This window comes from Neovison vison, chromosome 12 (assembly GCF_020171115.1).
Source record: "Neovison vison isolate M4711 chromosome 12, ASM_NN_V1, whole genome shotgun sequence".
NCBI classification, from domain to species: domain Eukaryota; kingdom Metazoa; phylum Chordata; class Mammalia; order Carnivora; family Mustelidae; genus Neogale; species Neogale vison.
This window is the reverse complement of record NC_058102.1, coordinates 107,447,550-107,464,145: the sequence shown is the minus strand read 5'-3', so window position 1 is coordinate 107,464,145 and position 16,596 is coordinate 107,447,550. Positions and strand designations below refer to the sequence as shown.

Genomic DNA, 16,596 nt, shown 5'->3' with positions numbered 1-16,596 from the left:
AAGTAATAGAGGATATGCCTAGTAATAAACCGACAGAGGGTCAAGAGCTGTACTGTTGGCCTGAGATCTTTCCATTGGAGCTCGAAGTATAAGCCGTTATACAAAGTGGAATTATGGTTTGAACAAGAGGAGCTAGAGATGATCTTTCAAGTATTATGAGGAATAAGACAATAGCAATGATGCAGAATATTGCACCTTACTCAAAAGAAAGAGAGTCGATATAAAAGATGGTAAGGCAGTGCTGTTTGTCAAGAGCACAGGCCTCAGCAAGACCAGGAATGGAATGTCATCCAAGGGTGGGTGAGGAGGAAAGGACAATACTGCTGTGTCAGTTATAGTGCAGACCTCCTAGAGAGGCAAGAAATGAGGGTGACAATTTCTGGAAAGAAATAAAAACAGGCAGAAGCACAATACAGAGTGATAGGGGACTTCAACCATTTGAGCATCTTTGGGGGCCTCATTCTGCTAAAAGTAGACCCTCTGATTAATTCTTAATTTATCCTGATAATAAACCATCCCTTTCCTTTTTTTATCTATTATTAAACTAAAGCTGGGAAGTGCTGCCAACCTAGTGGCAGATAACTTGACGATAATCTGTCTTGGTAGCAGAGAGGGAGGGAGGGAGGGAAGGTAGGGCCAGGAAATAATAACATTCAAAGACTTGATGAATGGCTCTGTGTTGAGCTAAAGGGAGGCTTCATTAGGCGCTACAGAATCTGTCTGTCCTTGGCTTTGTCCCATTCAAGAATTCTATCAACAGGGGCGCCTGGGTGGCTCAGTGGGTTAAGGCCTCTGCCTTCGGCTCAGGTCATGATCCCAGAGTCCTGGGATCGAGCCCCGCATCAGACTCTGCTCAGCAGGGAGCCTGCTTCCACCTCTCTCTTTGCCTGCCTCTGCCTACTTGTGATCTCTCTCTCTCTGTGTCAAATAAATGAATAAAATATTAAAAAAAAAAGAATTCTATCAACAAGACAAAACACAGAAACCAGATGACACAAAGTCTGGAAGGTATGGATAATACATTAAAGGAGAAAATTCGTATTCAGAAAGTACTCTTCTAAACAATGGGCTGAAACTAACAAGATAAATATATTAGGATGCATGGAAAGCTCTGCAAAATAGTCAATGTTCAAGCATAGTATTGAAAAGATGTAGTTTAACAGTGTACCATGCAAGGAAAGCCAAGGGCACTTAAGTGACTGAGAACTCAATTTTGGCTGTCTGGGCAGTGTAGCTGTCCTGGAAATCCAGCTGAATCAGAGGTAGCAGGCAAAGCCATATGATATTGTGGCCCACGAAGGTCGCACGCACACACCACACTGGTCGGAACCCCATCTGAAATACTGACGTTCATTCTGGGCACTCCATTCTGGGAGTGACATTGACAATGTAGAGCCCATTCAGAGGGAGTTGAGGCATCTGCAACCTGTGAGCATTTAGCTTGGAGAGGGGTAGTCAGGAATAACAAACACCTTCAAAAACCTCAACAGCCATCAGGTGGAAAACGCCCAGTGTAGCTCCAGGGAAAGAATAAGGCCAATGGGTAAAAGTAACAGGGGGCCCAGACTTGAGCTCTGTATGGGGAAGAGCTTCCTAATGATTAGAGCTGTCCAAACTACGACAAGTTGACTCACAAAATAGGGAGCTCCTCACCATGGGAAATACTCAGAGTCCATGAGATGATCTGTCACAAATGTTAGGAAGGGAAATGTTGCCTCAGGCAGAAGGGTGGCCCAGATAACCTTCAGGAATCCCTGAGATTCTTTGATTTGATGAAAATATCTGTAAGGCTTCAGAGAAGAGATGAAAGTTGAGGAGGGCCTCGTGCTTCACCTCACATCTTTCTCCCCAATCTGCCCACTCCAGTACAGAGAGGGGAAGAAACTGAAACCCAAACCAAACTACAACAGCGTGGATCTCTCTGAAGTGGAGTGGGAAGACCAAGCAGAAACCGTGAGTAGGGAAAGCAGAGGAAGGAGGAGCGAGTGTGGCTCCATAGCCAGCACAGAAGCCAGCTGCGGGGCCGTGAGCTCTGGGCCCACTCTCTTCCTCTCAGGGGAGGCTTTCCAATCCCAAACCAGAAGCAGTTTCCGTAATGGGCAATCCTTCCAACAACTATAACAATGTAATAGTATCTTCCTGAGTCTCAGGAAGGGCTAAGGTGGAAGGAGCCATGTCTATAAGCCACAGAGGTTGAGTTCCAGTGGTGTTTCAGTCTGATTTGGGGAGGGTGGTCAGTACTCATTCTAGAGGAAATTATGTCTCAGTATTATGGCACCATGTTCTCTCATACATCAGGGTACTTGGGAGCATTATTTTGGTGAAGATCTGGAATTATAAGCTAAATGAAACTAGCTAGAATCAGGTCGATACTCCCTCCTGGTATTCTGCTTAAAGGAAAGAGGGAAGAGCTGGAAATATTCCTAAGGATCACCTGCAGTCTGGTCAATAAAGCTCAGTGCCTTCTACCCTCCAGTGTGAGCCAGGGGACTAATACCATTATCTTTCCTCTTGAAGCTCAGAACAGCCATGATCAATGGGGAAACAGGTTCTCTCTCTATGGACGTGAAGGTTCCACTGGACAAAGGGGTAAGATGCTCAAAGGAAAGAACCAGGGTCTGGTTCCAGGAAGGCAGCATCCCGACTGACTGAGGTTTGGGGTGGTCAGAAGGGATTTGAGCCTACCTGAACTAGAGCTTAAGACTTGAGTGTTTGTTGTAGACAGTAGATCAAAGTGTGCATCAACCCCAGAGAAACATTTGGCCAAGATCTGGTCAGTTCTTTTGAGACTACTGAGCAGTAGGTTAGCTCAAGGCATTTACAACTCTTCTTTCTTCCTACTGCTGCCTGCTATGCGGCCCTTTTTTTGTTTATAATGGAAGGAGGGAAAGTGATAGTTAATTTTGCAAATTGTTAGCAACTCTTGTTAATCATGTTATATGGGAAGAGGTTAAAAATAATCCACTGTCACTACAGATGGTCAAGAATCAATGCCTTCACTGATGCCATTGCTATCTTCCCAGATCGGTGCATCATTTATAAAAGATCATTTCATCTTCTCATTTAAAAGGTTCCACTGCATTTATGCTGAATTTGCATTGTCCCTTGACATATTTACAAATGTCACCTCCTCCCTCACAACCACCCCCACCTCCTCCTCTTGTTGCCCATCTGCCTCAGCTAAAAGAACACAGGCATCTGTCTGCAACAATTAGACCCAAGTTCTTCCACAAACACAAACCTCCATGGAAGCCAAACAAGAAAGCATTGGAAAGGAAAAGCAATTCATTGCATTCCCTTTAGACACATGGGCTGACTTTCCCTGGGACCAGTATCTGATTTATGTGGCATCTGCCTGCTTTTTATAAGCTCTGGACTGGGAAGGGCCTCCATTAGGCAAACTGGGCAACATCAGTGATGTCAGGCCACAAGTTACAGAAGCTCCTTCCTCTAATCCAAAAAAAGTAGAGGTTTCTTCCATGCAGTTCCACTTTTATCCCAACAGACTCCTGCATATAAATGCACAAGGGAGCTCTTCCCTAACCCAGCCCTGCCAAAGCATTTAAGGTAGCTATAGTGAAAATTTTAACATGCACATGGCGAAAGGCAAATTCCAGACAGATTGAAGTATGGCTATACTATATGTAATTCAGACCAGCTTATGAAGTTGGCACTGTGTGTCCTCCATCCTTTCCTCCCAGTGCCCTGTGTTCTCATGTTGCCTTCATGCTTCTCAGAGCCACCAAGAGAGAGTTCTAACCAGATCCAGTCTGAACCTCTCCTCAAATTTCTGCTCATCCCTTTGATATTTTAGTATATGTGCTGCTGAATGTGTTCGTTGCTGCTAATAAAACACCAAGGTTGAACTGTAATTTAACAAAAGCTCTTGGGTGATGCTGACCACAATTATGAGGGAGATGTGAACACATAGGTGTTCATGGTATGACTACTATAATTACTATTACTACTACTACTAACGGTAGCTAACGTTTATTAGAAACTGGACTCAGCACTTTGTAAGTATCTCCTCAACATTCAAAGCTCTGTGAAGTACGTACTATCCTAACTCCCATTTCATAGATGAGGAAATTCAGAGAAACTAAAAGCTTGCCCAGTCACCCAGATGATTAATTGCAAAGCCCACATGTGTCTGATTCTAAACCACGTACTCTTAATCACTAATGCATAAAGCTTTTCTGGAGGAGTGGCCCTGAATTCTCTACTCAATCTCTAGCTCAAAGATTTCCCAAGAGTGTCTCTTTAGAATTCTATTTCCATCTTTAAAATTCATGGTCTTTTCTTCTTCCTCTGCCTCATTATATCATAACTCAACTCTCTAGTCTTTCCTCTCTTTACTTCCGTGCTCAGAAGCTGCTGCACCTGCACTGTGAGTGTCGGATGTTTAGCTGTAACACCACTGCAGCAGTATCCAGCCTCTCACTGCTCTGATCTATTATGATGCCGCCCTCCCCAGTGTTGCTACATTTTGTTCTTTGCCGATTGCTCTGTCTGCCCGACATGTCTTCTCTTTTTAAGAGTTGCAGACAGTCCTGTCGTGTTCTTGCCTGCCAGTCTACCCCAGCCCTCTCAGTTCAATGGCCTGTCTCACCTCACAAGCTTGTGCCTCAGTAGAAACACTCTACAATCCTAAGCCAAAGGAATGCTTTCTTAAAGCATTGTGGGAATATCTGTTATCATCCTGAAAGGTGGTGACCTGTTTTGTTGTTTTCTTTAGGGGATATAACATGAATCCTTACTTCCCTAGATCAATTCAGACCTTTTTCCCTCTCCCCTAAATACTAGACAGGCAACTATGTTGGCATTCCCAAAACAGTAACGGCAACCCAGCAAGATTTAGAGCAGGACTCACAAAGTCAAAAACCTATGGGGCCAGGTAGGCCATGTTCAGAAATGTGAGTAAGAGAAACAGACAAGTCTTGGTACTGCTGATGCTGGGAACTGAAATGTTACATGTACCATCTAAAGAAGACAGCTAAGAATCCATATTTTTTAATGTTATGCATTTAATTCCAAAAGTATTAAAAACACTATATGGGCTGATATCAAGGATCTCAAACTCATAAGGAGTCCAGCTTTGGCCTGCAGGCCTCCTATTTGCCATTTGGATACAGACTGTTTTTCCCAAAATGTGAACCAGTAAACGATGTCATAATGTCTAACCCACCAGTAGTATCCTGGTCAAATGTCCTGGGACACACTTAAAAGAAAAAACAGATAATCACCATATCCTGGAGCATCTTATCCAAGGCTCTTTTTATCCTTTTCATGTTGTTTGATAGTTTAGAACAAATAATTAGCAGTGAGGGAGGGAGATTTCTTTACTAGCCTTCAGGTTCTTCCAAGTTAGCCCTGCTAACTTGGGCATATGATACACACACACACACACACACACACACACACACAGCAACTGGCACAGGTAGTTAGGGCAGCTTTGCCCCATGTTCCTCTAGTGCTTTCAAATCCCTATGCATTGGATTCAGAGGGACAAGATTAGAGAGCTCTGTGGCACTTTTTAATTCTCTCTTTTTAATTCTCTCTCTTTGTCACACACTCATTCACTCACTCACACACTGTTTTTTACAGCAAAGGGAGGCAATCTATTAAAGGGGGAGACTGTTCTGATGCCTCTTCACTCTCATCTTCTAAACCTCTCCAGTCCTCTCTTTCTGTTTAATGGGGATTCAACGAAACCTCCACTCCTTCTCTCTTCCTTTTGTCTCAGCCTTTAAAGATTCACAGTTAATGATTGCAGTACTCATATTGCAAACTATGAATAGTTTGCAATAGACTAATCCTCCAGCACATAACAACTATAAATTTAGACTCAATATAAAAACCAAACATTTAAGGGCATATGAAAATGACCAAAAGCAGGCAGAAACAAGGGTTGAAGAGGTTTCAACTTTTGAATATTCATTTTTGTGGGATTTTCTTTTCTGAAGGGCATGCCCCAGTCTGTTTAAATGAAAGAGTTACGATTCAAGAAGAAAGCTATAATTACCACCTTGAAGTTCAGAGAATAGAATTCGGGCTCTCAGAATGTCTGAACATGCAGGAAGGCATCCTAGAAATGAGGGATCCACAGGTGGGCTGGCCCTAACATATGTATACAAACTCCTCTTAAATTCTTGACTGACTGTAAACTACATATACACAGGGGAGTACCCAGTAGAAAGCAACAGTTGAAGAGCTTAAAATCAGAACAAGGATTTCAACTGTTATCTATGGTAGTGAAGGTAGTTTGGAGTCGGAGTCAAAAACTTCACTTTGGAGTTACCAAGTGAAGAGGCTTGGTAAATAGCTCAGGAATTTCTTTGAAAGCACAGAAGATGCTATACTTTAGGAGGAAAGACAATGTCCCAAGACCAGGAGATCCACTCTAGACCTAAAGACAAAGTTGAAACAGACCCACCCTAACAAAAATGTAAATCTAAGCCTCCACTTGCTCAAGGTGATCAGCCAATTATTTATCCACTGATTAAAATAGAAACCAACATTCTCCAGAGGAAGACAAAGATCTCCAGCCTATTCTTTGCAATAGCCAGTGTGCAATAAAAATTATCAGACCCTTGAAGCAACTGGAAAATGTAACACATAGACAAGAGAAAAAAAAAGTCTTAGAAACTGACCTACAGATGACCAGAATTAGAAGGACTTAAAAGCAGGTGTGATAAATATGCACAAGTAGTTAAAAGATGATCAGAATGAGTGACTAGATGGAGAATTTCAGCAGAGAAATGGTTGGGGTTTGATCAAAGAACTAAGTCTGCTACAAGTGATATGGATATAGGGCTTTACTCCAGGAGTTAAACATTACAAGACTGTCATTTCTGGGAGAGAAGTCTGTGAGACTGGTGTCTCTGCATTGAGTGGTGAGCGTGAGGTCATCATAGGTCAGTAGGGTCAGCAGTTTAAAAGGAAAGGTGGATGGAATGCAAAAGAAAACAAGAAGAAACTGAAACCTATGAGGAAAAATAGGAACCCTGAAGACAGCTAAAACCCACACCTGTCTCTTACTACCTCCAATCACAATTATCACAATGGTGTGGGTAATCTCCAAGAAAGAGCAAGTGCCTTTCACATGGAGCCAGACAATCACCAGGCTCCGATCTCAGGGAAACTGAAGAAGGAGGTCTAGTGGCAGCTGGGGAAGTTTTGATTCTGGCTGCTGCCCCACGCCAAGAAGGTGAGCCAACAGCTGGAGCAAGTTGCAAGTGCTTGATATGTTAGACTTACCTGTAGCATGTAAAATGGTGCTGCTTCACTTCTGCCTTATAAACCTCATGAAAATCTCTTTGAGCAGGCCTATTTTGGAACCAGACAGGGAAGTGAGTCTGGAAATGTAGTTCCAGCTTTGTTAATTTGACACAGTATAAAACCACCACAAGAACCAAGTGGAAATTCTAAAACTGACAAGTACAATATCTGAAATGAAATTTTTACACTGGATGGCTTATCAGCAGATTGGAGGAAAACGTGACAGTGAATTTGAAGACAGATAAATAGAAATTATCCATTCTGAAGAACAAAGAAAATTTTGAAAAAATTTTTGAAAAAAAATTCTCCCTCAGTTATCTATAGTCTGACATATGTCCTTGGAGTCCCAGAAGAAGGCAGAAGGAATGGAACAGAAAGTATTTGAAAAAATAATGCCCCAAATATCCTGACTATTGTGAAAAACATCACCCAACAGATATAAAAATTTCAGCAAACCTCAAGCATGATAAAAAGAAAAAGAAGCCACAGCTAGGCTCACCATAATACACCTGCGCTGGAAAATCTTAAAAGAAGCTAGAGGGAAACAATAATAGAATGATGGCTGACTTCTCATCAAAAACAATAAAATAAAAAATTTTAATGCCAAAGGAAGAAAAAACTGTCAACCCAAAAGTCTATGTATGGAGAAAATATCCTTCCAACAAGATGTGTATTTAGACATTTTCTTATAAAAAAATACAACAGAGTTTATCACTGTCAGACCTGCACTATAAGAAATGCTTATGGAAGTCCTTCATGCTGAAGAAAAATGACACAGATGGAAATTCAGATCTACATGAGGAAACAAATGGCTCTGGAAATGGTAAATGAGCATATTAATATGACTTTATTTTTTTTAATTGCTCAAAAAATATCTATGTTAGACAAAAATTTTGACCTTGTATAACATACATACAGGGCTTATAACATACAGAAGTAAAAGATGCATGACAACAATAGCACATGGTGGGGTTATCCCAAGAATGGAAGGCTAATCTGACATTCAAAAAAGTCAATCAATGTAATTCATTACATTATCAGAGTAAGAGAGAAACGCCATATGGTCATCTCAATAGATGCTAAAAAAGTGTTTGACAAAATTTAACTGAAAACAAAAGGAAATTTCTTCAATCTGATGAAAGGCATTTATGAAAAGGCTAACTTTAAGTAATGGAATATTAAATACTTCCTCCCTAAAAATGTGAACAAGAGAAGGATGCCTGCTTTCACCACCTCTGTTCAACTTTGCACTGGACCCTGCCAGGACTTATCCTTGCCAAAGGCAAGGAGACAAAATAAAAGGCACAAAAATTAGAAAGGAAGAGGTAAAAACTGTCTGGATTTACAGATGAGATGATGGTTTACGTAGAAAATTCCTAGAATCTGCAATACAACTAACAGGTAAATTTAGCAAGTTGACAGAACCAAGGTCAATACTATAAAAATCAATTGTATGTTATATATATATATATATATATATATATACACACACACACACACACACACACACATAAAATAAATATATATACACATATATATGTATATATACATATATATTTTCAATTGTCCAATACTATAAAAATAAATTGTATTATTTATTTATTTATTTATTTCTAATTGTCAACAAATGATTGGAAATAAATTATTTTTAAGTTCCAATTTCAATAGTCTCAAACAACATAAAATACTTAGGAATAAATTTAACAAAGTCATAAATGATCTCTGCACTGAAAACTACATAACATTACAGAAAGAATGTCAAAATAAATTAAATGAGTAGAAAAATATAATCATGTTTACAAGTTGTTACCAATATTGCCATGCCATCCATTTTCTCTAAACTAATGTGTAGATCCAACATAATCCCATATCAAAATTTAAATGAGGTTTTTCAAGGATTATTTATTTATTTGACAGACAGAGATCACAAGTAGACAGAAAGGCAGGCAGAGAGAGAAGAGGAAGCAGGGTCCTTGCTGAGCAGAGAGCCTGATGTGAGGCTCGATCCCAGGACCCTGAGACCATGACCTGAGCTGAAGGCTTAACCCACTGAGCCACCCAGGTGCCCACATATCAAAATGTAAACAGACTTCAGGAGGAAGTAATTCTAAAATTTACATGCAACTACAAAGGACCTAAAATGCCCAGACAAGAACAAATTTGGATGATTCGTACTACAGGGTTTCAAAGTTGACTCTAAAGCTACAGCAGCCAAGCAGGGGGTAGTGATGCAAGAATAGACAAAAGGATGGAGAATCTTGGAATAAACTCTCATATTATCAACTGAGTTTCAACAAAGACAGCTTGTCGGATCGATGGAGGAAGGAAAGTACTTTTAACAAATGGTGCTGAACCTACTGTATAAAATGTATGAAGAAAATAAATGGTGAGCCATATCTCACACCACATAGAAAAATTAATTGGAGATCGATTCTAGTCTTCAGGGTAAAAGCTACAACTGAAAGTCTTCTACAAGAAAACATAGAAAATCTTTATCACCTGAAGTTATCCAAAGATTTCTTAGACAAAACGCTAAGAGCACCAAACATAAAATGTGATATACTGAACCTCATCAAAAGAAGTAAGCTCTGCTCATTAAAAGACACCATTAAGAAAATGAAAAAGTAAGGCCCAGACTGTGTGCAGAATACATAAAGAGCTCCTACAGATTGTTAACAAAAAGACTAACAACCCAATAAAAAAATGGGCAAAATACTTGAGCAGAACCTTCCCAAACGAAGATATACACATGAAAACATGCGTCATCCGTCATCAAGGAAATGCAAACTCAAACTGCAACCAGATTCCGTTCCATACCTTCTGCTAAAATTTAAGGGACTGATCGATAGGAGAGTGCAAAGGCAAGCTAGTGTCCCACACATCAGCGCACCCCTAGGCAACAGAAGGAAACACACTGCGGACACACGCAACACCAATGGATTTTAAAGACATTATGTTGTGCAGAAGAAGCCAGACCCAAAGAAGCACACACCGTGAGAACAGTCCAACATAATCTAAGGCCGTAGAATTCAGAACAGAGTTGACCCTTGGAGGGTGGGTGAGGCTGGACGGGAAGGAGGCAGAGAGACTTTCTGGGGACAAACACTCCATATCTTGATTGGGGAGGTAACTACATGGCTGTACACATTTATCAAAACTACTGGAAGAACATACTAAAGATCCATGCATTTTGCCTTTTTCTTTAATAAGTGAAAAAAAAGGAAAAATTAAAGAGATCATCAGTTTAGACACTCAAGGCAGCCCCACTTTGGAAGGCAGGGCTCCCAAGGTCATCACAGTCCCGCTGGCTCCCATCCCGACTGCCCAGGACGGCTGGAAGGGAGGGAGACTGCAGAGAGGAGCTGACAGAGGCAGAGGAAGCAGGAGGGCAGCCCGTGGGATGAGGCCAGAGCTGGAGAACAGTTCTTTCGGGTTTAGTCTAAAACCGGTTTCCTATAGAAACAAACCTTTCTGTGTCACCCCACTCCCGCGGTGTCCCCTTCTCACATCTTTCTCTCATTTCCAAAATGAAAGAGAAGCCAGGAAGAAGTAAAGGGAATAAGAACAGCTCTGGAGGCAACCACAGCCCACAGCTTTCCCAGTGGCATAAGCAGATAGGACCTTCCACAGAACTTCAGAGCCCAGAGCAAACCCAGCTCTTCCCTGGGCCCACACCCATCTGTGAAAAACACTCACAACCTCATAGCAACCTTAGGCACTGCCGGGTGCTGTGGTCAGTCCTGACTTACGAGCAAGCGCTCTAATGCTCAGAGCTGTGAAGTCACTCATCCGAGATCACACAGCCTGGAAGTGGCCGAGCTGGCCTTCAGTCCCCATCGTCAGGTGCCCAACCCCCACTCTGCCTTCTCTGATGCCCTCACTTCCACAAATTCAGCTGAAGCCCAAAATATGGCAGCTTTGCAAGGAAAAGGACTTTGTGAAAGGGGCATGTGGCGCTAGAAGGGGTTTCGTGGAGGGACCACTGCCCCCTCCCCCTTGGTTGTATTCCAGAAAGGGGGAGGTTGTAGGTGGGTCATATACCAGCTGGCGGTCCCATGTGAGCCCCAGTGTTGCTATCCACGCCATCCTGCACGGCCCGATACAGTAGCCACTAGCCACATTGGCTATCTAAATTTCAATGTATCTTCACTCAGTTATCTAAAACATAAAACTTCAGTGCCCCAGTCGCACGTTTCAAGCGATAGCCGCACGTGGCTGGCGTCCACTTTCTGGGACAGCACATGCTGTCCCTTCGTCAGGCAGCCCCCGTGGCCGCAGCTTGCTGGGCCTGTTGGACAGTCTTGCCTGTGGCATCAACAAGGTAAGGCACGTCCTTGGCAGTTGGAGGTGAGGGGTCAGAGGTGAGGGTTCGGAGGTGAGGGAAGAGGCACAGAGGCGATGAAACCCCAAGGCATTCGATAAGGAGGTGGGAGTCGTGATCAGGCCTTCCTCTCCCTAGCAAACACCCTTTTTCCTTCTTTCTTGTAGAAGAGAGTTCTTTTCCTGACCAACGATTACTTCTTCACAGACATCAGTGACACACCTTTCAGGTGAGGGGGCCCCCGTTTTGTGTGGAAGGGGGAGCAGTGGTTGGAATGTAAATACCCACCACTCAGGGCAGAGCTCTCCCATCAGGGTAATGAGTTTATTTCAATTTAGTTGGCAATTTTTGTGGTAACCCCCCCCCCAAAAAAAAAACAGGTTTGCCTGCAGGAAACAAGATCTAGATGCACTCTGCGGGTGAATCCTTCTGTGCAAGGGTGGAGCCAGACTGCCTGGGCTGGGTCCCAAGCCCACCTCCAGCAGGCTGTGTGACCCTAGTTAAGGTACTCAACTGCACTTGGCCTTCAATTCTTGCCTGTAGAAGGAGGCCCTTGTAAAAGGAAATAGTAGCTCTTTCTTTGTGGTCGGTGAGGACAGAGGATCTTAAAGCGATGCAATGTAAGCAATGGTAAGATGAAAGATGGAATTTGAAATTGTCTTAGGTTCCTTCCAACTCGTATTCAACTTGAGGAGTCATACAGATTAGTAAACAAGTAGACTGTATCTCTGAATTGCCTCATTTCTCATTTCTCTCCTGCTCAGCCTAGACTGCTCATTAGGATACCTGAGGAGTTTTGCAAAGTTGCCAATGCCCCAAATCAGTAGACTCAGAGTTTCTGGGGTGGGGCCCCAGCACTAGTATCTTTTAGAGCTCCCCAAGTGATTCAGATGTTCAGCAAATATTAAAAGCAGTATTCTACCAGGATAGAGAGGACGGCATTGTGGGATTCACCAGGCAGGAAAGGGCTCTCCTGTTTGTGGAACCCCGTGGGACACAGAAACCTCTCACAATTCAGGAGGTCCCTGAAAGCTCTGGGATGACTCTTGACTAAAATGGGAGCCAAGGGGTCTCCTGTCCTAGAGAACGTACAGGGTCCTTCTCAGGAAGAAAGGCCGATGAAAAGAATAGAACAGTTCTAGAGGGGACAACCTGCAAAGCCAAGGGCAAAATCTTGTCCTTCAGGCCACTTGTCGGGGCAGAAAGCTCACAAACCTCAAGTGACTGTAAGGAGGGAGGTGGGCCGGGTGCCTCTTGGCTCTTGCTGTCGCTGAACATGCTTGTTTTCTGTTCTCCCCACAGCCTGGGAGTGGTGCTGTCCCGGGGCCACGGAGAATACATCCTCCTGGGGAACACATCTGTGGAAGACGGTGGGTCTGTGGCAAGTACTGATGGGCAGCGTAGAGGGAAATGCAGATTCTCCCAGGGCACTGAGCAGGGCCAACCCGGCGCAGAGCCGAAGGCTCCCAGGTCCGGGACTTGAGAGCGACTCTCGGAGCAGGGCTGCCTAACCAGGAGGGGATCCGCAGGTTGTGCAGGATCTGTGGGTCTTTTGTCAAACTCAACACAGCCTAGGACTAGCCCTCGTGGAAAGCTTTGCTGGACCAGAGCAGGAGGGCCTCGAGGGGAGGTGTTTCTCTGGACAAAGCTGGACTTCACCTGTCAGAGGGCATGACAGAGGAGGTGGGGAAGAGCAAAGAAGCAAATCCACAGAAGCTGGCTAGGACGGCCACACCAAAGCACTGCAAACTGGCGGGCTTAAAAACCAGAAATGAGTTCTCTTGCAGTTCTAGAAATCTGCCCACTCTGACCCCTCCGGGGCAGGATCCTTCCTGGCCTCGCTAGCTCCTGGAAGCCCCAGGCATTCCTTGACTTGCAGCCTTTGTCCTCATCACAGGGTTTCTCCCTCTGTGGGTCACTAATTTAGCCTTGTAGAAGGACACCAGGCATCCCGGGTTGGAGCCCACCCTAAAGGCTTCATCTTCTTGACTACATGTGCCGAGACCCCATTTTCAAATAGAGTCACATTCACAAAGACTGGGGTTCATACTTCAACATATCTTTTCAGGGGACACAGCTCAACCCATAACAGGAAGCTTACAAGACATGAACTGAGAGGGGCCGTGAGAAACCAGGGTCGGGGGGAGGATGGGAGAGAAGGGCCCCACTCTCCCTAACCCAGTGTGCTCTTGACTTCCAGCTGCCTGAGCACCTTGAGAGCACAAAACCAATACCAGGGCTCAGGGATGTCTCGGGAAGTCTTGAGACAGTGGGGCCACAGTTCTAATGGCCAAATTCTGTCCATTCTTCCCTCACCATCTCTTGAGTGCATCTCATCCGTCCATCTCTCTGCCACCCGTCATTGTCACCTCTCTCCTGAACGGTCACAGCAGCCTCCAACTGGTCTCCCACCTCTCCCTTCCTGTAAATCTCTGCCAGAGGAACCTATTTAGAAATGCCAGATCACATTGTGTCACTGCTAAAGGACCTTCAGTGGCCTTCTGAATTTTGGGGGGGGGGGTCATTTCCCCACGCACTAAGCTTCAAGGTCTTCCCATGTGCTGTGCTCTCCCTTGAAAAGCTCTCCTCTCCAGGGCCCACCCTCTCATCCCATCTAAGTTTGGACCCACTCTTCACGTCCAAATATAGATGTCGCTTTTCTGGGAGCTGTCCCTGGTAGACCCCTGTGCCCAGACCCGTGCTCCCATGTGATCCTGATCCCTGCATTTGCTCTTTCACAACAACATCTGTGATGTTGGACGTCTCTCCTTCTCGGTCTCCCATTGTCCCCAAAATGACCAAACTCCCTGGACATCCACACCACCTTCTTGAGGACTTAGTAGGTGCTCTGTAGGGCCTTTGTTCTTCACTTATTCAATCCACAAACACATAACGAGCACACAGCTGGTGCAGGGGTAGCATGAGGCTACAGAGATTACACAAAACGTACATGGCCCATCTCTGGCTTTCCTTTCAATAGGCCATTCAGCTCAGTTGGGTACAATGAAACCATTGAAACCAAAAATCACGGGTTTCAAAGTATTAGCTCCTTTCAGAGAGAACCTAATAGGTGAGATTTGGACATGAAGCAATGGAAAGAAAAAGCATTTCAGGAAGCAGGAGCAACGTGCACAAAGGCATTATCTGTACAAACCCACCACCAGCATAGTGGTTGAGTCCCTCCCTGAGGGACTGAGGGGCTAAGAATAAGGAAGACTAAAACCCAGCCCTTCCCCAGAGAAGCTTCCTGGCAGTTGTTCGTAAGCAACTGAGACGCATACCCTCACCACATCGACCAAGCATCATACTGAGTGTGAGCTTTGGTTTCAGGCCTGCACGACTTGCTTCACCCAGATCTGGCCCTGGCCAGTGACTGGTAAGTGGGAAAGTCGCTGTACGCGAGGAAGAGAGAATGGGAGGGAAGAAGGTGGAATTTTCCTGAGGTGACATTGACTCTCCTGGGCTCCAGGATCTACTGCATCACAGATATTGACCCTGACCACCGGAAGCTCAGCCAGCTGGAGGCCGTGGTCCGCTTCCTGACAGGGGAGGACCCAGATCTCGAGTGTAAGTGCCAGCCCCACCCACGGAAGATTTTCTTTTGTTTCTTTTTCTCCTTTCCTTTCCTTTTTTTCAAAAATTTAACTACATAAAAGTTTTAGTATGATACTTATCAAAAATTATATGAACAAATTTAAAGAGAAATGAGGAAAAAAGTACACTAACCTCAATGGGTAAGGTCTTGATGTGTCTTGATGTGTTCTTTTAAAGTGCTGAATTACTGACGTTTTATTGCATTAATTATCATTATCAACCTTTTTTTATTCAAGCATAATTAATATACAGTGTTCTATTCGTCTCAAGTGTACAGCACAGTGATTCGGCAATTCTATTCATTGCATGGCGCTCATCACGATAAGCACCTTCTTAGTCCCTGTCACCTGCTTCCCCCATCCTGCCACCCACCTCCCCTCTGGTAACCATCAGTTTGTTCTCTGTAGTTAGGAGTCTGTTGTTTTTATTTTGTTTTGTCTTGTTTGGGTCTGTCTCTTTATTCTTTGTTTGTTTGTTTGGTTTCATAAATTGCACCTGTGAGTGAAATCATATGGTGTTTGTCTTTCTTTGACTTATTTCACTTAGCATTATACTCTCTAGATCCATCCATGTTGTTGCAAATGGCAAGATTTGGCTTGCCACCAAGGAATTTACTCACTGCCAAGCAGCCTTATCCCGCAGACTCACCCATGACTTAAAGAGAACAGGGAGATTTTCACTTTGGCGTCAAGAGGTTGTCTGTGCTCCTAGCACTGTGACAGCATGGGTGAATCCCCATGTCAGGGACCCAGATCCCTTTGAATGTCTTTTGTCCTGGTACTGGGAGCGCTTTAGAGAGACACACAGTGTAAGGGCCTCAGCCTGCCCATAGATCTGTCCCTACCACCACCCAGCAGAGGGCCCCCAAGCCAGTAACTGATGCTCTGTACCCCCAAAGTCCTCATCTTAGCAAAGGAGAGTCTTCTAGCAGATGGTGTCTTGTAGCCTGTGGCCTGTGTTTTCCAGGGCCTCGTTCTCAGGCTAACCTTAAACTTCCCAACACAGAAGCAACTGGTGAAATCAGCCACACCCTCAGTAGGGTCCCTCTTCTTCCTCATCCTCAGAAGTGGTCCTGCTGATGTATAAGTATCACCCCCAAAGAAGACTTTGCGTCCCATGCTGGCCCAACTTATTTGTGCATTCATGCATTCACTCCATCAGTAAATCTGTACTGAGCACGTACTCTGGGCCAGGCCTGGTGTGGGCACTGAAGCGACAGAGATGGCCCAAATGGGTGAGGCCCTTACTCGCAGGGAGCTCGTAATCTGGTGGAGAAACCACACCATAAAGAAGCAAGCATGTGTGTAGATGTAGGGATTCCAAACTGTGGTAAGTACCATGAATAGGACTCTGTGTGGGGTCCTTTATAGTGCCTGACTCTGTCAGACCCTGTTACTCACGTG

General features: G+C 44.2%; 1 protein-coding gene across 1 annotated transcript in view; it reads left to right on the top strand.

Moving 5' to 3' along the window:
* CACNA2D4 (calcium voltage-gated channel auxiliary subunit alpha2delta 4) overlaps positions 1–16,596 on the top strand; it is a 106,741-nt gene that overhangs the window by 34,427 nt on the left and 55,718 nt on the right. The window contains exons 15-20 of the mRNA XM_044228122.1: positions 1,867–1,953; positions 2,518–2,589; positions 11,767–11,828; positions 12,902–12,969; positions 14,930–14,975; positions 15,069–15,166. Of these exons, the coding sequence (XP_044084057.1) occupies positions 1,867–1,953; positions 2,518–2,589; positions 11,767–11,828; positions 12,902–12,969; positions 14,930–14,975; positions 15,069–15,166 (433 nt within the window). The remainder of the gene's footprint in view (positions 1–1,866; positions 1,954–2,517; positions 2,590–11,766; positions 11,829–12,901; positions 12,970–14,929; positions 14,976–15,068; positions 15,167–16,596) is intronic.